At 34.5% G+C, this 18,999-nt stretch overlaps 1 protein-coding gene across 1 annotated transcript in view; it reads right to left on the reverse strand.

Annotated features, from left to right (window-relative positions):
- Positions 1–1,019: 1,019 nt before the first annotated feature.
- The window catches only part of LOC109446677 (zinc-regulated GTPase metalloprotein activator 1B), a 41,058-nt gene continuing 23,078 nt past the window's right edge, over positions 1,020–18,999 (reverse strand). Inside the window, exons 9-15 of the mRNA XM_019730332.3 lie at positions 17,511–17,555; positions 12,431–12,487; positions 9,571–9,622; positions 4,136–4,204; positions 3,967–4,032; positions 1,705–1,834; positions 1,020–1,339 (exon numbers count right to left, since the gene is read on the reverse strand). Coding sequence (XP_019585891.1) covers positions 1,233–1,339; positions 1,705–1,834; positions 3,967–4,032; positions 4,136–4,204; positions 9,571–9,622; positions 12,431–12,487; positions 17,511–17,555 — 526 coding nt within the window. The 3' untranslated portion in view covers positions 1,020–1,232. The remainder of the gene's footprint in view (positions 1,340–1,704; positions 1,835–3,966; positions 4,033–4,135; positions 4,205–9,570; positions 9,623–12,430; positions 12,488–17,510; positions 17,556–18,999) is intronic.

Raw genomic sequence — 18,999 nt, forward strand, 5'->3', positions numbered from 1 at the left:
AAAGCACTTTGCCCAAGATTATATAGCCAAGAAACAGTAGAGCTGGAATTAAAGCCCAGATCTGACTAAAAAAATCAGCTGATTTTTCTATTGGACAATTTGCCACCACAAAAGAAGTATATTCTCTCATGAATAAGAGCATGGATTCAGGAGGCAAATGGATGAATATATAGAAGTTACATAGAAGAAATACAGAATGCAGGGAAAGGGACATAGATAATCTAATCAGTTAACCTGTCCCCCACCACTGGAACCATTCACAAGGTACACAGATGTAATTTTTTTTTTTATTTAAAATTCTTCAAAAAATTAAAAAAGCTATTTTGATAGCCTCTCTGATATTTAACAACTATTACTTTGGGAAACCTCTTCTTTCAATTCCATCGAATACTATTCTCTGACAATTTGAATAGTTATGCTGCCCTGGGCTTTAGTAAGAACAAGAGAAACGCAAGCCATTATATACATACACACCAACCATTTATGTAAAGGCTGCTGAATTATCAAAAGTTGTCTGCAATTATGTCTGAAGGTTTGTACCTCATCACTTTTTTAGCTTATACTGAAAATTAAAGAAGTTCAAAAAAACCAAACTGAATTTAATACCAGTAGTAAAATCTACTTAAAATTAAAAGCTCTACAATAAGAATCTTCTAAATATATTACAAGGTGAATAGCTGAAGTTTCATTACACTATCAGTAAGGCTTAGAATTGACTAAAAATAATAAATGCTTTCAATTAATTTCTTTGACTCAGATTTCTTCCACTTACAAGTCTCTAGGCACAATAAACCTTTTATTTCATTTAATAAAAATGGTGACATTATTTGTTTTAAAAAATTTTGTTAATGAAATTATATATATGCAATAAAGGAAATATGTTCTAAAGGAAATGACAGTGTTGAAGTAAGTTTTACCATCATTATTATAAATACCTTCAGCCTATGTAAACTCCAAAGTCAAGTCTGAGAGATATTTTTGTGAAACACCTGTCCATAAAAAAATAAAATAAAAAACACTTCAGAGGATATTATATTTTATTGTATAAATGTCAAATGTTTTACAGTACTGATTTACTATATCTTATGTAGTCTATAAAATAAATGTAATTTTAAAGTACCCTGGAATTCATAACAGAAGTAATGCAAAGAACAGATGCTTGAAACAGACCCAGTAGGAAACTTATTGCCAGTATTATCATCCAATCCTTTTGATAAGAAATCCTTCTACTATTACGGACAAACTTGATCTTCTTTGAAATGTGTTGTCCACCGCTTTTCTGTTTCTGTCACAGTGGCTATAAATAGTTGTTTAAGGATATCCTTATCTAAATGCCTGCCTGCAAACAGAACAAAACATGGTGTTATTACACTGTGCTTATTAAAATGACACAGTTTGCCTCTCAATTCCAGATTGTTAAGTGCTTGATCTTCAGAAATTGACAAAAGCAATACTAATTGATTCCTTCCTTAACTTTCTAGTTAAGTTCCTGAGAACCCAAACTGATACTTGGATTAATCACTTTTCTAAAGTTGTTTGAAGAGTAAAAGGTCTAACGAGTTCTTATGAATGTTATCACATGATTACGACAAATACATTAACCACAAGCTTATTTAGGTTTACAAAGGGGTTCTGATTCATTAATACTGCTTCTCCTTTCAAATATATTTTTCGCCTTGCTTTAGAAATGTAACTGTAACTTACCAATAAGAACCAATCGATTTGTTCTTTCAGTGTCATCTTTCCAGCTCAGTGGAGTCTCCTCCAGATCATACAGCTCATGGACACCTTGGACAATCACTTGCCGTGGTTTGTCTTTGATTGACACCAGCCCCTGCTCAGGGGAGAATGAACAGTCAGCCTCAGTTTGAATTTAAAAGCAGAAATGAAGCACTGCTGTTACTAATTTTTCCTATTTCTCTTTAAAATAAAAACTCATGAAGAAGATGCTGTTAGAATTACTTATTTCTAGTTATTTGAGCATTAAAGAAATAGTTTATTACAGCCTCCAATTTTTTAAAAAAGTTTGTGCATAGATCTTTTTCTAATGACAAAATTAATACATACATTAGAATGTTCTTTCAGTGTTATCACAGCAAAAAACCGAAACAAAATGATAAAACATTATATATTAGATTCTGATTATTCTATTTTTAAGGATTTCATATACTTGTTTTACAGTTTCAGTGGGAAATTTGAGAAGTTAAAGAATTTGGTGATTTATTTTTTTTAATGAGTTGCAACAAATGGAGTAGATGATGAAATAAAAACTATTATATTTATCTGAATAAAAAGGTGATTTTACATTGATATGAAGAAATGAGGACCAAATTATCTAATAAGCTGGCTCCTATGGAGATGAAATATTTGTTACACGTATTTGTTATAAAATTAATACATATCGAAAAATAATGAGAGACAAATCACTGAGAGTCATTTCCACCATACCACTTTTGTGTAGTTTTCATGTATTTATGTATTTTGGGTGTATGTTTTTCCAGTTTTTCTTTTCCTGTGCCCAGTTTGTTTTCTTGTTCCCCCCCGCTCCCGTTTTATTGAGACATAATTGACATATAACGTATTAATTTAAGGTGTACAACATAGTGATTTGCTTTCTGTTTTTTAAATTTGAATTTTAACATGTAATAACAAACTCCTTGGAAAGAAATTACCTCAGCATCAATTTTGTGTTACTTGTATACAAATTTTGAAGCATTAGCTGTTACTAGAGTTTTAAACATGCTGATTACATTTTGGACTACTACATAACAGGAAAAAGAAGGAAGTCTATGAATAAAGACACTGTTGTTCCAGATCCCTCAGTTGTGATGAGAGGAAGGCCAAAGAAAGAACCAAAGAGGATAACTGTGGAAAAACTGTGACACACCTAAGGACAAAATCCAAACCGGGATGGTGCGGGATGAGCCCCTGAACCCTGTGTAGAGGTCTTGGTGGCAGCATTAGTGTAATGCCCAAAAGGCTGCTTTTCTAGGTACCACCCCCTATTCAGCACTAAGGGATGCAAGCAGTCACAGAATGAAATATGGCCTGCCAGCTCCGATGATGAAATGTAAACAGTGCAACAGTCATAAAGCAGCAGCGGGACCGTGTGGGAAGGATTTGGGATTCATTTGTGTTGCTCTGCAGCTCCAATCCCAGGTAGAGCCAGCACTGGGAATGAAGAAATCTCAACATAAATAGTGTCTCCATAGTCTCAACCTCTTGTCATTCCAGTAACCCCAGGAAGTCAGTCACTAACTGGAGAATCTAGTTACCAACAGTGATAAAAACAAACAGTAATAATAAAAGTTGATGCACTTCTGGTAACATAAGAGTAGACACTCAAATGACTGCTGATGGCTTAACCACACAACCTAGAACAACTGCCCCCTGGAAAAAAACACCTTTTGTGACATAAGCACCAAAATGTCAAGTTTTATGAATGGGTTTCCAAACACAGATCAAGGATTCTTGTAGTCTTTTGTAACTCTGTTTATATTAATAATATGACACATGTTTAGTGTCTGCTGGATGTATCAAGAAGCATAAACTTCAGTGCAGCAGAATTTCTAATATTTTTCTGTTAATAAAGTTCTCTTGGAAAAATACACACAGAAAACATTCAGTTTGACCAAGCTATGTGCCAAAGGGAGGAGAGTTTCAATGAGTCAAGCTCATGAGCCAGATAATTGCTCAAAACACCTGGGAGTAGAGAGCAGGAAGTAACATTTCAAAGCACACAGGTTGTTTTAGCTGTAACACTAAATGAAGCTGTGCAAATAACTCAAGCTTTACGCAGTGATTTCCAAAGCTGCTTTTCAGCAATGGAAATCGGGAAAAATGAAAATAGGCAAAGGTTATTTGTACTAAAACCAATGCTTCTGCTTAAAACTAAACATAGTTTTCTATACTAGCCAAGAAAGGGACTTTGTCCAAAAGTATAAAACTGCAAACTGTACACTGCACCTTCAGTCGGATGACCTCCATGCAGTTATCCTCCTTGTTTCTCACGTTCTTTTCCCACAGAAGATTCTGTATCAAGAGACATATTTTAATAAGACCAACCATTGTTAATAGCACCAACTAGGTAATAATACAGTTGATAAATCATTAATCAGTTAAATATTGCATTCACCTGAATAAATACATTTAGACTTTCTTCCTTTGCATTTCCCGGTACTTCAAATGTAACTGTAATAATACTCTGTAAATCAAAAGAGATAATCAATAATGATTTTTTATAGTAATGGCAATATATTTTTAAAAATCACAAGTTTTAAGATGAAAAGAAACATTCATAGAAATTTATGTTGCCTAAAAATACATACTAGGTATATCTTTTTCCCTTTTATTTGCTGATATTTGGTTATCAGCAACTCCATTTTCTATATTCTGCACAGTTGAGCGACAGTTTAGTGTTTACATAGAGAAACTCTCATGAAAGGGTACTCATTTAATTCTTTCATTTCAGGATTCTCAGCACTAAAAGGGAAGGTGACCAACCACGTACTAAGCCAGGAACTTTTGCCTAGGTCACTTCATTTTATCTTTCATTTACTTATGACAACAATCCTGTGGAATAAAGAAAATTATTTCCATTTTATAAATTGGGGGAAATGAGGCTTAGAAAAAATAAACTACCCAGAGCCAGGAGTAAAACTCAAAAACAAAAGTTTAATTCTGTTCTTTGGAAAAAATAAAGGAAAGTTGGGTTTATCCCTGGCCAAGTATGTGCCAAGTAGAAAAGAGTTCCTAGAGATGAGAATGAATAGCATAATGTTATCTTTGGTTTTAGGAGTTGACCATCATTTATAGCACGTTAACTTTGAGATTTATTTTGCCTCCTGATCTTGATAAATCTCTCATTGTCTGCTCTAAGGTACCAAAAGCTTAAGATTTCCTCTAGCTGGACACATAATTAAAATCCAAAACTCCACTTGCTACTGTAACCCAAAATTTCAAACTTGATGAAAATCCATAACCCAATAAAAACACAAACCTCATCTTTAATAATGAGAATAAGATGCTCAAGCCAAGCTTTAAAACAGGCAAAAGAAACATACTAAAGCACAGCTTTCCATCATTTCTTAGAACCACGTATCTTAGCAAATTTACTCACCAGCAGAAAATCATACAGGCTTATAGTAGAAAATATGAAAAGACCAAAACTGTTTTTTAACCACACATAGAGAATAGCTAAAGGTAAGTATTAAAGACCAATGTAAGACAAAATATATTGGCATTTAGTCTCCACTGTTGCTAGTAATAGGAAAAGCAGAACGCACGTTCTTGCTCAGATGAGACCTGCAAGCCAACTAAAATTGGATTTTAAAATGTCTGATTTTTAAATGTTCTTATTTTGTTGCAATAGCCATGTGGTGGAAACGATGTAACATTAATGGATGAATGGATAAAGAAAATGTAGTACAAAAATGCAGTGTATATAAATGTGGAATGGAATATCATTTCGTTCATCCTTTAAAAAAAAAAAGGAAATCCTGTCACACGCTACAACATGGATGAATCTTGAGGACATTATGCTAAGTGAAATAGGCCAGTCACAGAAGGACAAATACTGTACGATTCCACTTTTATGAAGTGTCTACACAGTCAGACTTATAAAAGCAAAAAGTAGAATGGAGGTGGCCAAGGGCTGGGGAGAGGGGAAAATGGAGAGTTGTTACTCAGTGAGCATAGTTTCAGTTATGCGAGATGACGAAGTTCTGGCTAGAGATCTGCTGTACAACAATGTGCAGCAGTTAACAGTACTGTACTACACAATCATTTCTTACGACCGTAGGTCTCATTAGGTCTTTTTTACCACCATTTTTTAAAAAGTGTTTATTTTTTTTTAACTTTTTTTATTAGTTTCAGGTGCACAAAGCAATGTAATAGTTACACATTTATCATTTATATCCCTCACACAGTGACTACCCCCCTACCCCCATTATCTTTAAATCTTAAACAATGCTTTTAAACTGTTTGTTTTTATAAGTTTACAGTAATAATGGTATGCATTTAAACAAAATGACAGTCTTCTTTCCTTCTCAAAGCAATCACTGCAAATAACACCTAAAAATCTATATCAAAATGTATAACAAATCATATCAAAACACATTGCAAAAGGTTGCCAAGTGAAACATAATTTGTCAGTTTCAAAAGATAGTAGTACTTTAACCTTCAAAAATGCTAAAAAATGTATTTTATTCAGTTGGATAACTTGGCTTTCAGTATTGGGATGTCTCAATATAGAACTCAATATTGCTTTATTTTATTGCTTTATTCTTAGCTTACAGAGTTTTATGTCAAGCAATGATTTTTACTATTTGCAGGTTAGAGACATCACAATATTTCTGAAGGGTTCAATTAACTCCAGCGTGAGATGAAAAATGTTTTAAAAATTAAGACAATGCATGATGGGGCTCAAGGAGAGAAGTACACATTTTAAAACTAGATGTTTTTCTGTACCAATAAACTCTTCTCCCATCAGACAAACCCTAAAGAAGATGAAATCCATACATTCCCAGGGCAAAAGATGAGGGTCACAGCTCATAATTCATAATTGGCTCTACGAATTAAGTATGTACAGATTGCCACTTGGGTTTTCTCATCTACCTTCCAACCCTCCAATTCCAAGTCCTCCTTTTAGGGAGTGAAGAAGAAATACATGAAGTATAGAGAACTGCACTAAACATCATTCAAGGATAAAACTTTAGTAACATATACAATATGTCCTAGGTATTACCCATTTTATACTTTATTCCGAGTTTATTTTTGTTTTGAATCTAAAATTAACTCTCCTTTTCCCAGACACAGAAAGAATCAGAAAACCAAGGCAATAATTTACTCGTAGAAAACTAAAGCAAAATAAGGTACTGCCTTCTAGGAGTTTGTTCAGCTTATTTCCCTCGGTTGTCTCCTGTTTTGCAAACGATATCTAGTATGCAGTAACTTCTATGTGTTCTTCACCTAGAAAACTAAGCCCACTAACATGCTGAAACCCGAAATCTGCATCTCCACTCTCCAGGCCTCCACTCCGCTTTGTCTGTGTAATCTCTTCTGTGATATCCTGCCACCAGGTACAAAGCTGACTATTTGGAATTTTCATCCAAATCAGCTTACCTCCCAGATTTCTCTATTTCTAGATTCCTCTACTCTAGGCTTGTTTCTCATCACTTCTCTCCTTACTGCTCCATCACCAGTTAGGTTATTCAGGCAAGTCTACCCATGAAACAGCACTCGATTTATCCCACTTCCTTTCTCACTATAACCAGCAGAGTCCAGGCCCTCTTCACAGGACATCTGAACTTCTGCAGCGTCTTCCTGCTTGGTCCCCTGACACCACACTCCAACCCAGCTCCCCTGACACTATCTGACAGCACAGCCTCCGTTCTCTTTGCCTAGCAAATCAAAGCCAATACCAGGATCCCAAAACCCAGCATTCATCAAGACTTCTGCCCTGGAGCCTGCTCTTCTACAGCATTCTCACTTTCCCACTTTCAAACATCTGGATTGCTCTTTCCCTTACTTCTTCCAGTCAACAACAACAACAAAAAATCCACTAGTTTAAGGTTACTTTTTGGTATGAAGTCAGAATAGCAGTTATCTCTTTGGCAGAAGGAGGGTTACTGACGGGGAAAAGGCACAAGGGAACTCTTAAGTTTGGGAAAATCTTCTATATCTTGATCTGAGTGGGAATTGCAGGGTATGTGTTCATGTATACATAAGGATAGATATATCCTACCTATGCATATATGTGATGATACACTGACTTGTATACTAAAAACCTGCATATTTTGTTTACTTATATATATAAGAAATACTGTCTTTAGCGAAGCTTCAGATCTACCAAACCAATCGCATGCCTCTCAATTGCATAGTCCTTTGTCTGCAATAACATTATATTTTGTTCTATGTTCATATATCTAAAGCAGGAAAGTGCATCAGAATCTCCTGTAGAGCTTTAGAAAAAACAAACAAAAAACAGACATTCCCCAGTTACTGGTGAAATGACACATGGGATTTAATACACTCCACAAGGGTAATGGATACACACAGGTTCATTATGCTATTCTAGTTTTACGTACGTTTGAAATTTTCTTTCTAAAGAAAAAAAGTTTAAATAATACTGCAGCAAAAGAAATGTTGGGAAGATAGAAGAAATAAAATCAGCAAAATGTTGATGGCCATTTCAACTGGGTTATGCATACAAAGGCTTCATTTTACTATTGCTACTTTTGTCTATCTCTGAAATTTTCCAAAATAAAATGTTAAAAATATACATACACACTCATATCCAAGGTCCACTCCTGGAGATCTGAGAGGTGGCAACAACTGAATATCCAATTTTTCAAAAAAGCTCTACAACTGACTCTGATGTACACCCCCATCTGAGAATCACAGCTTTTCATTCTTTTAACAAATATTCACTGAGCACCCACCTTAAACTTAGCAATGAGGAATTTATATTTAAGGAACTTATAGACTACTGCAAGGGAAAAGCATTTCAACCCAAACTCTAAGGCATTACAAATGCCATGATGGGTACATTTGAGATACTACGGCTGTAGATACTGGCCATTATGAAGGTTCTTGAAAGTGAATACTACATCTTCTTCATCTTTTAATCCTTGTGACTCTTACTATGATTTCTTTCACCCAGAAAGTCATTAACAATATACTTCAAATTTATTTTACAACACTGACATTCTAAACAGTGGTTTTTCCCCAAAATTCTACCACCAGAGACTTGTATTTCTCTCATTCACTCATTTTAAAGTGAAGATGAATATTCTATTAAGTTTCTCAGAGAAAAGTGCCACAAACATGATAGTACAGCTCCCCATAATTATGGGCCAAAATGAAGACAAATGAACAACTATCTGCTGTTATCTTGGCCCTAAGACAATTAATAATGACTCAAAAAATGAGTGATAATTTCGAGACAGAGAAAGGAAGACTAGGTACACTGCTCACCCACACGCCCCCTTCCTTTCACTGTGCTTAAATGAAACAAAGAAGTTACCATACAGCTCAACTATCTATGACTTGCTTAAAAGAAAGATGGGTACAGTGAAAATTTATTTTGCTTGTTCCTAGCATCTTTAATATTTACCTCAGGAATTAAGAGTTTTAGAGCACGAAAAACATCCTAAGAAGTGTACATTTACAGTGTTATCTGAAGATGAAACTCAAAGTCAATTTTTATTTAAATAAGCCATGGATGCTTATACCAAACTTTTCCTTAATCAGCTCAACAGGTGGCATTTAGAACCCCCAGGCTAATTAAGCAGTGATTCCCTTCAGAAGAACTGATTAAATATGCTGAGTGACCTAGAGAATGGAGAAGCTAGAAAGCATGATTTAATATTCTAAACAACTCTGGTGTTTAATGAATTCCTATTATGCATTAAGAAGCCAGATTAGATGACCTCAAAAGTATTCAAATTCTGAAAACTATCAACACAGTTCAAAACTACTTTTTTAGAAAAAGTTCTAATAAAACAGTCCTAAGTGGAACCAATTTAGTTCAAGAAATACTTTAAAACTATTTTTTAAGATTTATTTTACCTGATCAAGGTGAGGTTGTGCTATTGGCAAATGTTGAAGTTTTTTCTGCAAACTAAGAATAACTGATTATAAATTCAGAGATCAACACATTTCTGATTTAATGTTATACATTTCTTAGAGATACAAAGTAAGGGAAATCCCACAGTTGAATCTATTACATAATTTACATGTTCACATATTCTAATACAGAAAAGTTGGCAGGTTGTTTAAAAACTTTTCTTAAAAATGTATACACATTCACATGCATACATATAAACACAACACAGAGAAAGACTAATCTTTAGGAACACTTTTTTGTGTGGTTGAATAAGTCAATAGATTTCTTTTTCATTCCAATAGCTCTACTACAGGCCTAGAAAAAATATACATAAGCATTTTACTATCACTCAAAATGTCATCAACTCTTCCCATGCTTCCTAATATGAATATGCTAGTACCTAAAGAATGTCAGAATAAATTTTCCTTTATCACTGCTTTCCCTTGAAAATGACTACTTATTAAAAAATAAACAGTATCCATAAATATAAGCCTTCTATATAGTCAGTTACCCATAGTTGAGAGAAAACAAAAAGTCAGAATCTTAAAAATGCATTGTTCTGATACAAAATAAGCAAGAAGATCAACATGGCATAACAAATTAGAACCTTAACAACTGTAGCATACATTTAGACACTGATGGGGGTAGGTTGGGAGGAGGAAAGGACTTAAAACTTTGCAGATGTTTTGTTTGAAGAACAGTGAGGGATAAATTAGTAACAGCAAGTTTAGGAATGAGAAAAGGCTTGTAGGAACTTTGGGAGGGAATGAGTCTCACTTGGGGGCTGGGGGTGGAGGGTGGGTGTTTCTTAGTAGGGAAAGTGTCAAATTAAAGCTTCCCAGCCAGTTGTCAGGAAAGGATTCTCCTGTTTAACAACTAAGCACAATGAAACGTTATGCAAAGGCCTTATCCTTAACAGGGGCATCACATTCAATAGCTACTTTTTAAAGTGTCACTAATGCATTATAACTGTCATTAAACAAGTGTGGAAGGATATCACCTTAGAAAATGTTTGAAAAATCATATGCTCTTTCCCTATGTTCAATATTTAATGTTGCTGGACAATGACTGCCTACAACTTCCATAGGGGAGGAAAACCTTTTCTTCTACCCTCTTCAGGTCTCTGGCTGGATCTGAAAATTAGACTGACAAAGACAGAGTAACAGGAGGAAAACACACTATTATTTAATATAAGTTGTACGTGATACAGGAGGCTTCATGAGGAAATGAAAACCCAAATACATGGTTAAACTGAGTCGCTTTCTGCTAGGTTTGATGAAGAGTGGAAAGTCATGGAAAGATATGACAGGACAGGGTATGAGCCAAGTGCAGTACATTGGGGGAAACTCAGTGAGGCCTGCTCCTACAGATTCCTCTGTGTGTCCCTTCGTCTCCAGAGATAAGGGTGCTGCTTTCCTCTGGGTATAGGGAGGAAACCTCTCACATGGCGGTTTTATTGACTCCTCTACTTCATAGAAAATGAAAGAAAACATTTGCAAATCATATATCTATAAGGGGTTAATACTTATACAAAGAACTACAACTCAGCCACAACAACAAAACACAAATAACCTGATTAAAAATGGGAAAGGGACTTAAATAGACATTTCTCCAATGACATACAAATGGCCAACAAACACACGAGAAGATACTCAATATCTCTAATCATTAGAGAAATGCAAATCAAAACCATAATAAGCTAACAAATCAAAACCACAATGAGTTAAGACAGCTATGCCAAAACAACAGAAAATAACAAGTATTGGAGAGATGTGGAGAAATTAAAACCCTTGTGTACTGTTGGTGGGAATGTAAAATGGTGCAGCTGCTATGGAAAACTGTATGGTGGTTCCTCAGAAAACTAAAAATAGAAATACCACAGGATACAGCAATGTCACTTCTGGGTATATATCCAAAAGAATTAAAAGCAGGATCTCAAAGAGATATTAGCACACCCATGTTCATAGCAGCATTATTCACGATAGCCAAGAGGTAGAAGCAACCTAAATGTCCATCAAGGAATGAACAAATAAATGAAATGTGATATAGACATATAGTGGAATATTATTTAGCCTTTAAAAAGGAAGGAAATCCTGTCACATAATATAACATGGATGAACCTTGAGGACTAAGTGAAATAAGCCAGTCATCACAAGACAAACACCACTTGATTCCACTTATATGAGGATGAAAGTAGTCAAATTCATAGAAACATAATAGAATGGTGGTTGCCAGAGGCAGTGGAGAGGGGAAAATGGAATGTTGACATTTAATAAGTATAGAGTTTCAGTTTAGCAAGATAAAAAAGCTCTGTAGATCCACTGCACAACGACGTGAATATATTTAACAGTACTAAACTGTACACTTAAAAATGGTTAAGATTAAAGAAAAAAGATACTGATGTCCAGGGGAGAAATTTACATTTTTCTCTTCTTTATCAAAAAGATTCCCTTTGGGGAAAGAGGCAGGAAACTGATCGATTAGTGAGGGAAAAGGAGGTATCTGGGGAAACACCCCAAGTGAAAATTTTCTATGCATTTCATGCATTTTGTATTACATAGATTTGGTATAGAAATATTAACAATTAGTCTCTAAAGTTAACACGATTAACAGTATAATTTCTACAGGAAAATGCACTGTGATTTCCAAACATCCAATTAACAAAATCTTCAAGAACATAATCACTAGGAATAGTCTTGTATGTCCAAGCAATGACAGGAAGCTTAAATCAAGTGTGCAGCTGTGTAAATCATTCCTGTAACTCCTATAACTTTGGAATAAAAGGTACATTACAATAAAAGTTACTAAAACACAGGAACATACCTTATTCCAGAGAGATTATCAAAGGCATGAAGATCTAATACATTAGAGAGATCAACTCTAAAAGACAGAAAACCAATGTAACTGTGTGAAATTCTGTGAAATACATTCAATTAATCAAGAAAAAAATTTCTAAGACTCTTTTGCCAAAAAACGTAGACATAAGGGTTTATCGTATGTCATAGTCTTTTGGGAACACAAAAATGACAGGCAAGGAATAAAAAGCTTGTAAAATTTTAAAATAAAATTTATGCATAAAATAAAAAAAGGTGAATAGTGTAAGAGCAAGGATACTAGGTTTTTGCTTCAATAAGCTATAGGTTTTTTGTTTTTTAATTTCAATTGTCTTCTCAAAATCAAAATTTATGAGCTTTCAAATACATTTTTACAGCAAAAAAATCAGTTAACGAGCTGAAGCTTTTCAAAGCAGCAGTTCATTACTCCAAAGATGAAATGAAGGAAGTGGAACAAATAGAAATAACATAAGAGTAGAGGTAAACTACCTTTGGAATTTTTGTATTTCTTTTACTCCACCTCCCCAGCTTCCATGACATAACAGGTAATATAAGAATGTGAGGAGTCAAACAACCAATGTATTATAAATATTCACCCTAGGACCCTTATCTATAGCCAAAGAATGTGGTTTGATCTCATTTCCTCCAAACTGAAACTTCCTAGTTAGTACTGTATCTGAATAAACATTATTTCTGTTAGAATTATTTAGTACTAATTAATTAAGTCTTATTAGGAAAGCAAGGATTAAATCAGAAGAAAATATCATATCACAATTAGCATTAGGTGTGGTTTAAATACATAAACTTATAAAGACTCGTGATTCAGTTCCAATTTTTATGCGAGCCTATAAAACAGTAGAAGGCAGTGATTTCTCTATAATCAAAGCTATAATGAAGGACTATTTAAAGAAAATGACAGCAGTATAATTAAATTTCCAAACATTTATTAAATCTTCTCACAAGAAAAACAAAACTTTTGTCAAATTGAAGATTCTTTTTAAACGCATAAACATGAAAGCTAAACCATCTCTTCCAACTTAGGACTGACCAGCTGTGTCTGCTTTGCTCATCCCCTACAGGCTGCCATATACTCGTATTCATACCCGCGCCAACAGCGCTGTTAGATTACGAATGCTTATCCTGGCACACGGCAGACCAAGTCCCATCTTATTAAAAGAAGAATACTGCAAAGTTCTATGTTAATAGACTGTAACAACATTTCAGATTCTGGACATTCTAAATGAGCAGAATTAGGAAAATGATCAAGCAAAGAAGTAAATGTTCCATGAGGAAATATTTGAATATCAATTTACATAAGAGACCAAAAGCGTACCATTAAACAGATTTCCTACTATCACAGTTGAGCAAATATTTATATTGACAAGTTACAAATGAAAGAAGTTTTTCCCTGTTTATTATCTCTACCTTAGGAAATAGCTTAAAGTTTAAGAAAGTTTATACATGCCAATTGTGTGATATCAAAATTCAGGCCAAGTGTGTAAATACTAAAAGTCAGTGTTGAAACACAAGCTTCTAAATAAACTAGTTTCACTGTGACAGTGTCCTTAAGTATATATGTCATAGATTTAGAGATAATTCTGCTTTATACCCAGATTCTTTTATTTCCAAAACAGACAGGATCAACAATAGATCTGTACAGGTGAAATTCTATAGAGAATAATAAAATATCAAAGTCTCTGTATTCTCACCAGATTCTCAATGGAGAGTAAAAGAGGAAAGTCTTAAGCTTACAGATAAAAGTTATCACGGACTTTCTCCAAATCTATTATTGTCAAGAAAAATTACTTCACTCATCCAAGGCATATGACTAGAAAACTAATTTCCATGGCATCAAATGTATTTCATTTCCTCTATACATCAGATTTTTCCCAAAATATTTACACAGAAAAAAATAAAAAGACTATTACTATCATGTAAAAACTGAATGGGAATGAAGCAAACACAATGGGGGAAGAAAAAAACCTTCCAAAACTCATCTTTTCTCCCAATTTCTTAAACTATCGATACCAGGAGTACCTAATCTTTTCCAAACGAAGAATTTTCAATTTTCCTTATGTCTAAAGAGTGCTTTAAGTATCTATCCTAAGACCAGGGACAGGAGAATGATAAGGAAGTGGGTTCTGGCGGTCCAAGGTGGAAAGGGGCTCAGGAGCTACTCCAGGGATACCGTCTACAGTCATCTTTTCAAACTTTAGTGAGTCTCACAAACAATCCCAGATCTACAAACCGTTGACAACATCTAATTGCTAAATCCTGAACTCAATTTCCAAATGTTTTCCTCAGTGGCACCTCAAACTCAATGTTTACAAAGCTGAACTAATCACCTTTACCAAACCCACTGCTAACCATCCTACCCCCAAATTGCTCCTCCCTTCCGTATTTCCTAACTTGGGAGAACTACACCATATTTGATTCATTTCCCAAGAGTCATACTGTATATAAAATCCTTCACTAACTCCTTGCTGCCTACAGGAAAAAATCCAAACTATGTATCATGGTGTTCAAGAGCCTTTATCATAAGTTCTCCACCTCTTCAGTCATACTTCTTCTCTCTGCAACATAATACCGTATGTTTTAGCCATTCTAAAATATCCACACGTCCCTGGAAAACAAAATCTTCCGTATGCCTAGAAAGCCACTGCCACTCTTGTCCTTCTGGAAAACTCCTATTCATTCTTCAAGACTAAGGCTGAGGATAACCCTCTCTCAGTCAAAATTTTCTGACTTCATTAATGAGAGTTGAATAGTTGTTCTTCTATTTTTCTGTTCTTACAGAACCCTGTGTACTTAATATCCCTGTTATGTTAATAACATTCCATATATTGTTTTTTGATTGTTTGCTTCTGTCTTCCCCAAATGCATGGATCTCCTTAAAGGCAAAGTTTTGCCTTATCCATTGCTTAAATCCTCAACATGCCATGAAATGCTTACAACTGATGAAATGCTCGATTAGTTTGCTGAATTAACTTATTATTGACCAGCTGGATTTTGGTTTTCCTCTGTTCAGTCCATTTAAATCTCTAAGATTTTTTAAAAATCTGAAAAAGACAAGAATGGCATTTCTTCTAATCTCCCACTTTTTCTTCTGACATCTATGTGGTCCATTAGAACTTCTTTGTACCTCGAAATCAACTTATGACTGACCAGTAAGACAATGCTATGTACCATTCTCATTCTTTAACTTAAATACTCAAGGTAAGCCTTGCCTTTTCTACACATGCTTATAGCAGTTTTACAATTGTGTTTGTCAACCACAAAATGCTTAAGGGGTTAAAATTAAACAACAAAAAACACACAATAAAACTAAACTTCCATAGGAGTGATTTCAACTATCTTGTTAAGAACAAAACATCTAGTTTCTAAACCATGAAGCTCCAGTTGGTATGCCTGAAGAAATTTTGGTAAATGTTTTATATAACATTCATAACCTAATACTAAGAATTCTACCATCGACATGTGATCTTCACTGAAAAGGGTCCTAACCCAACTTCAGTCCTCAAAGCAAAGAAGTACTATTTCAGAAAGTCCTTAGATTCTTAGATGCACTGGTAAATACCAGACACTAAAGAAACTGAAGAAAAAATGAGATTTTATTCACTTGCTCATTCATCCATTTGAAGTAACAGAATTTAATCACTGCATGTTTACTGTTCTACAGTGTGATAGAGCAAATGTTAGAAATGTCATATAAACATCAAAATCATTACATAATAAATTATTCAAGATGAAATCTTTATGCAGGACATAAAGGTCGAAAATGAAAACCAACAAAAAGAAAAAAGTAAGCAAATAAATTCAGGGGCCTTTAAAAAATTGATTTAAGATGTGAGTAAATGTGAACCAAATAAATGCTATTACAAAAGAACCACAGATATTTGTGGATGTGATTTTTTAAAGTTGACTTAAGCATTATATGGTGGTCCCTAATTCTGAAAGGAGAAAATTTAAGAAAAAAACCAAAAAGGTAAAATGCAATAGGAGGAAGTCATACTGTGCAATGGCTCTTGGTATGAGTTAACCTATCAGAGTTTCTACACTGGAATTTGAAATGCAGGGCGCACATTTGGGGGATGCCTGCAGAGGACTTACTCTACGGGCATCCTTCTGCTCCTCTGCCAGCAAAGGAGGGGCTTCTGAGAACGCATACCAAATGAATTCCCCAGCTGTTGACATGCATGTAAGCAGCTGCTGTTGTTACTGCCTAACACTTATAATACTCTATCAGCACCTCTAATCTCTGCCATAGCAGAGAAGCGACTTAGCTAAGGCCTCTGCTGCATTTCCAAGGAAAGAATCTCTGAACCAAGGACTGAGTGGCACTAGACTGCGAGCTGTGAGTCTCAGAGCTGCCAGCTGCATGTTGCTAGGTGTATCAGCTGCTGAGCCATTCTTGCTAAAAAAAGAACTTAACAGAATATCCTTGTACAAAATTTTCCTGAAATCAATGGAAAACAGAGTTCTAGCTACAGAAATCCATTTTACAGAGGTTTTAAGAACACATCTACTTTATAAAGTAATGCACATCTGTATAAACACAATGAGAAAAGAAGCTATAGGAAATGAAAATCAAAATTTCAAACAAAGAAGGTATCAGGAACTTAAAGGTAAAGGTTCCATGTATTTTTACATGACAGATTATTTTTGCAACTATGAAACACTAAGAAGGTTTAACAATATTAAAAAACCATTTAAATACCTCAAATTAAGATAAGATTCCTAATAATACACTTTTTCAGATTTCTATACCAGTTACTTTCTTGAGTGGCTGAAAGTCCTACATTTTCTTTTTCATTAAGCAAAAGCAGTTACACAGTATTATCATGGCTCTGTAGTCTTAGTTATTCTAAGGATAGCAAATATATTAAATAAATATGCCAAACTAATTTATAAAGAGCATTCAAAACACTTTTGGGGTCCCATTTTGAAAGCACACACACACATTTTTCTTACATTAGAATCAAGCATACTATTTAACAATTACTTAATACTTACTATTAACTAAATAAAATTATTTATTGTTAATATCAGTAATAGCTTTTTTAAAGTACCTTGATTTTTGTGTTTCTAAAATTTTTCCCAGTCCATTTATTGATCTGAAATAAATTTTAAAATGAGGGAAAAGAAAATACAAAAATAAATGTTAACTTTTTAAAAAAGCACACAAGGCACATTATTTCTAAAGTAGAAAGTAAGCATATACAAATATATCTGGAGCTGGAAAACAGTAAAAAATAGAAAAACAAAACATATATTTCATAAATTGTCCTTTTCCTTCTAATCATAAATCAGGTATATTTCCACTTAGGCATTAAAACATGACATGCAAAAAGTCTACTGCAGAACTGACAGCCAGGAGCTACTTTGTGATTTATAAAAAGACACTTCACTTTAGAAAATATGATTCACAAACAGCCAGTAGTCCTAACGTTGTTAAAATGAGTAGATAAATAAGACATTTTATTGATACCCAATATTTCCCAAGCACACATTGTAGAAATGGCAATACACACCTAGACATACAAACCTAGTTATGAGGGACTTTGACCCAGCCTGTCCTCAATATTCACAGTAACACTGAGCCACACATCCAGGTTCTTTTATAGAAGAACCTCTACAGTTCCCTAGCTAGGGTCTCTGCCCACTCTGCTGGTCCTCCCTTTGTACTGCACCAAAAAGACTTGTTGAATCCTTTTCAACATTCTGTATACCTGATCTATTTATCATTATATCATCAATTCCATTGCCTTTATGGTTACGTGCCGATATTTACTGTTTGTTCTCATGGGTATGGCTTCCTTCATAGGATGATTCTGAGGCAAGTCTCGCTATTTCCCCAAATTCTTAATCTTCTCTTTTTAATATACTCTGACCTGATGGCTATTTCCTCCCAAACATGTTTATCTTCTTCTAACTCCCCAAATCTAATTCTGAGTAGTTTCAAGTCTGACGTATAACGGAGGATAAAGAGCCCAAAAGGGTCTACAATTTATCAGTGTTCTTTGTCCCAAACTCTTTCCTAGCACTGCTGTACAGCACAGGCCGGCAACAAGCTGGCCAACAGTCAACCTTGCTGTGCTGGAGATCCAGCTTAGACAGTCAGTATGGAAATAGAAAAGCCCAGTAGTAATAATCCTGCACCCTTTTGCCAAAAATGTTTGCTACATAGATTGTCTTCTTTTTTCTAGTAATCACAATGGTGCAGAGGATTTTGAAAAGAGAAACAAAATTTAGGAGACCAGTGTCAAAAGGGGTAAAAGAAGTAATCTTTATTCACTGTTTTCATCTTTCTAGACTTTTCAAAAATGTCAATCATTTCTTTCATTTTTTTAATTCACTGTAACTTGAAATTACTATGTAGACTAAGAAAAAAATCTACAATCTAGTAATGATAACAGCTAACGACTAACTATGCATCAGGTACTGTGCAGTTTACCAAGCCTGTCTCACGTAAAACTCAAACCAAACTCATGAAGTACGTATTATTCCTGTTTCACAAATGAGACTGAAAACGAATACAGTGAGAAACAGACTGAGGAT

This window comes from Rhinolophus sinicus, chromosome 16 (genome assembly GCF_057876585.1).
Source record: "Rhinolophus sinicus isolate RSI-liver-muscle chromosome 16, RSI-T2T, whole genome shotgun sequence".
NCBI classification, from domain to species: Eukaryota; Metazoa; Chordata; class Mammalia; order Chiroptera; family Rhinolophidae; genus Rhinolophus; species Rhinolophus sinicus.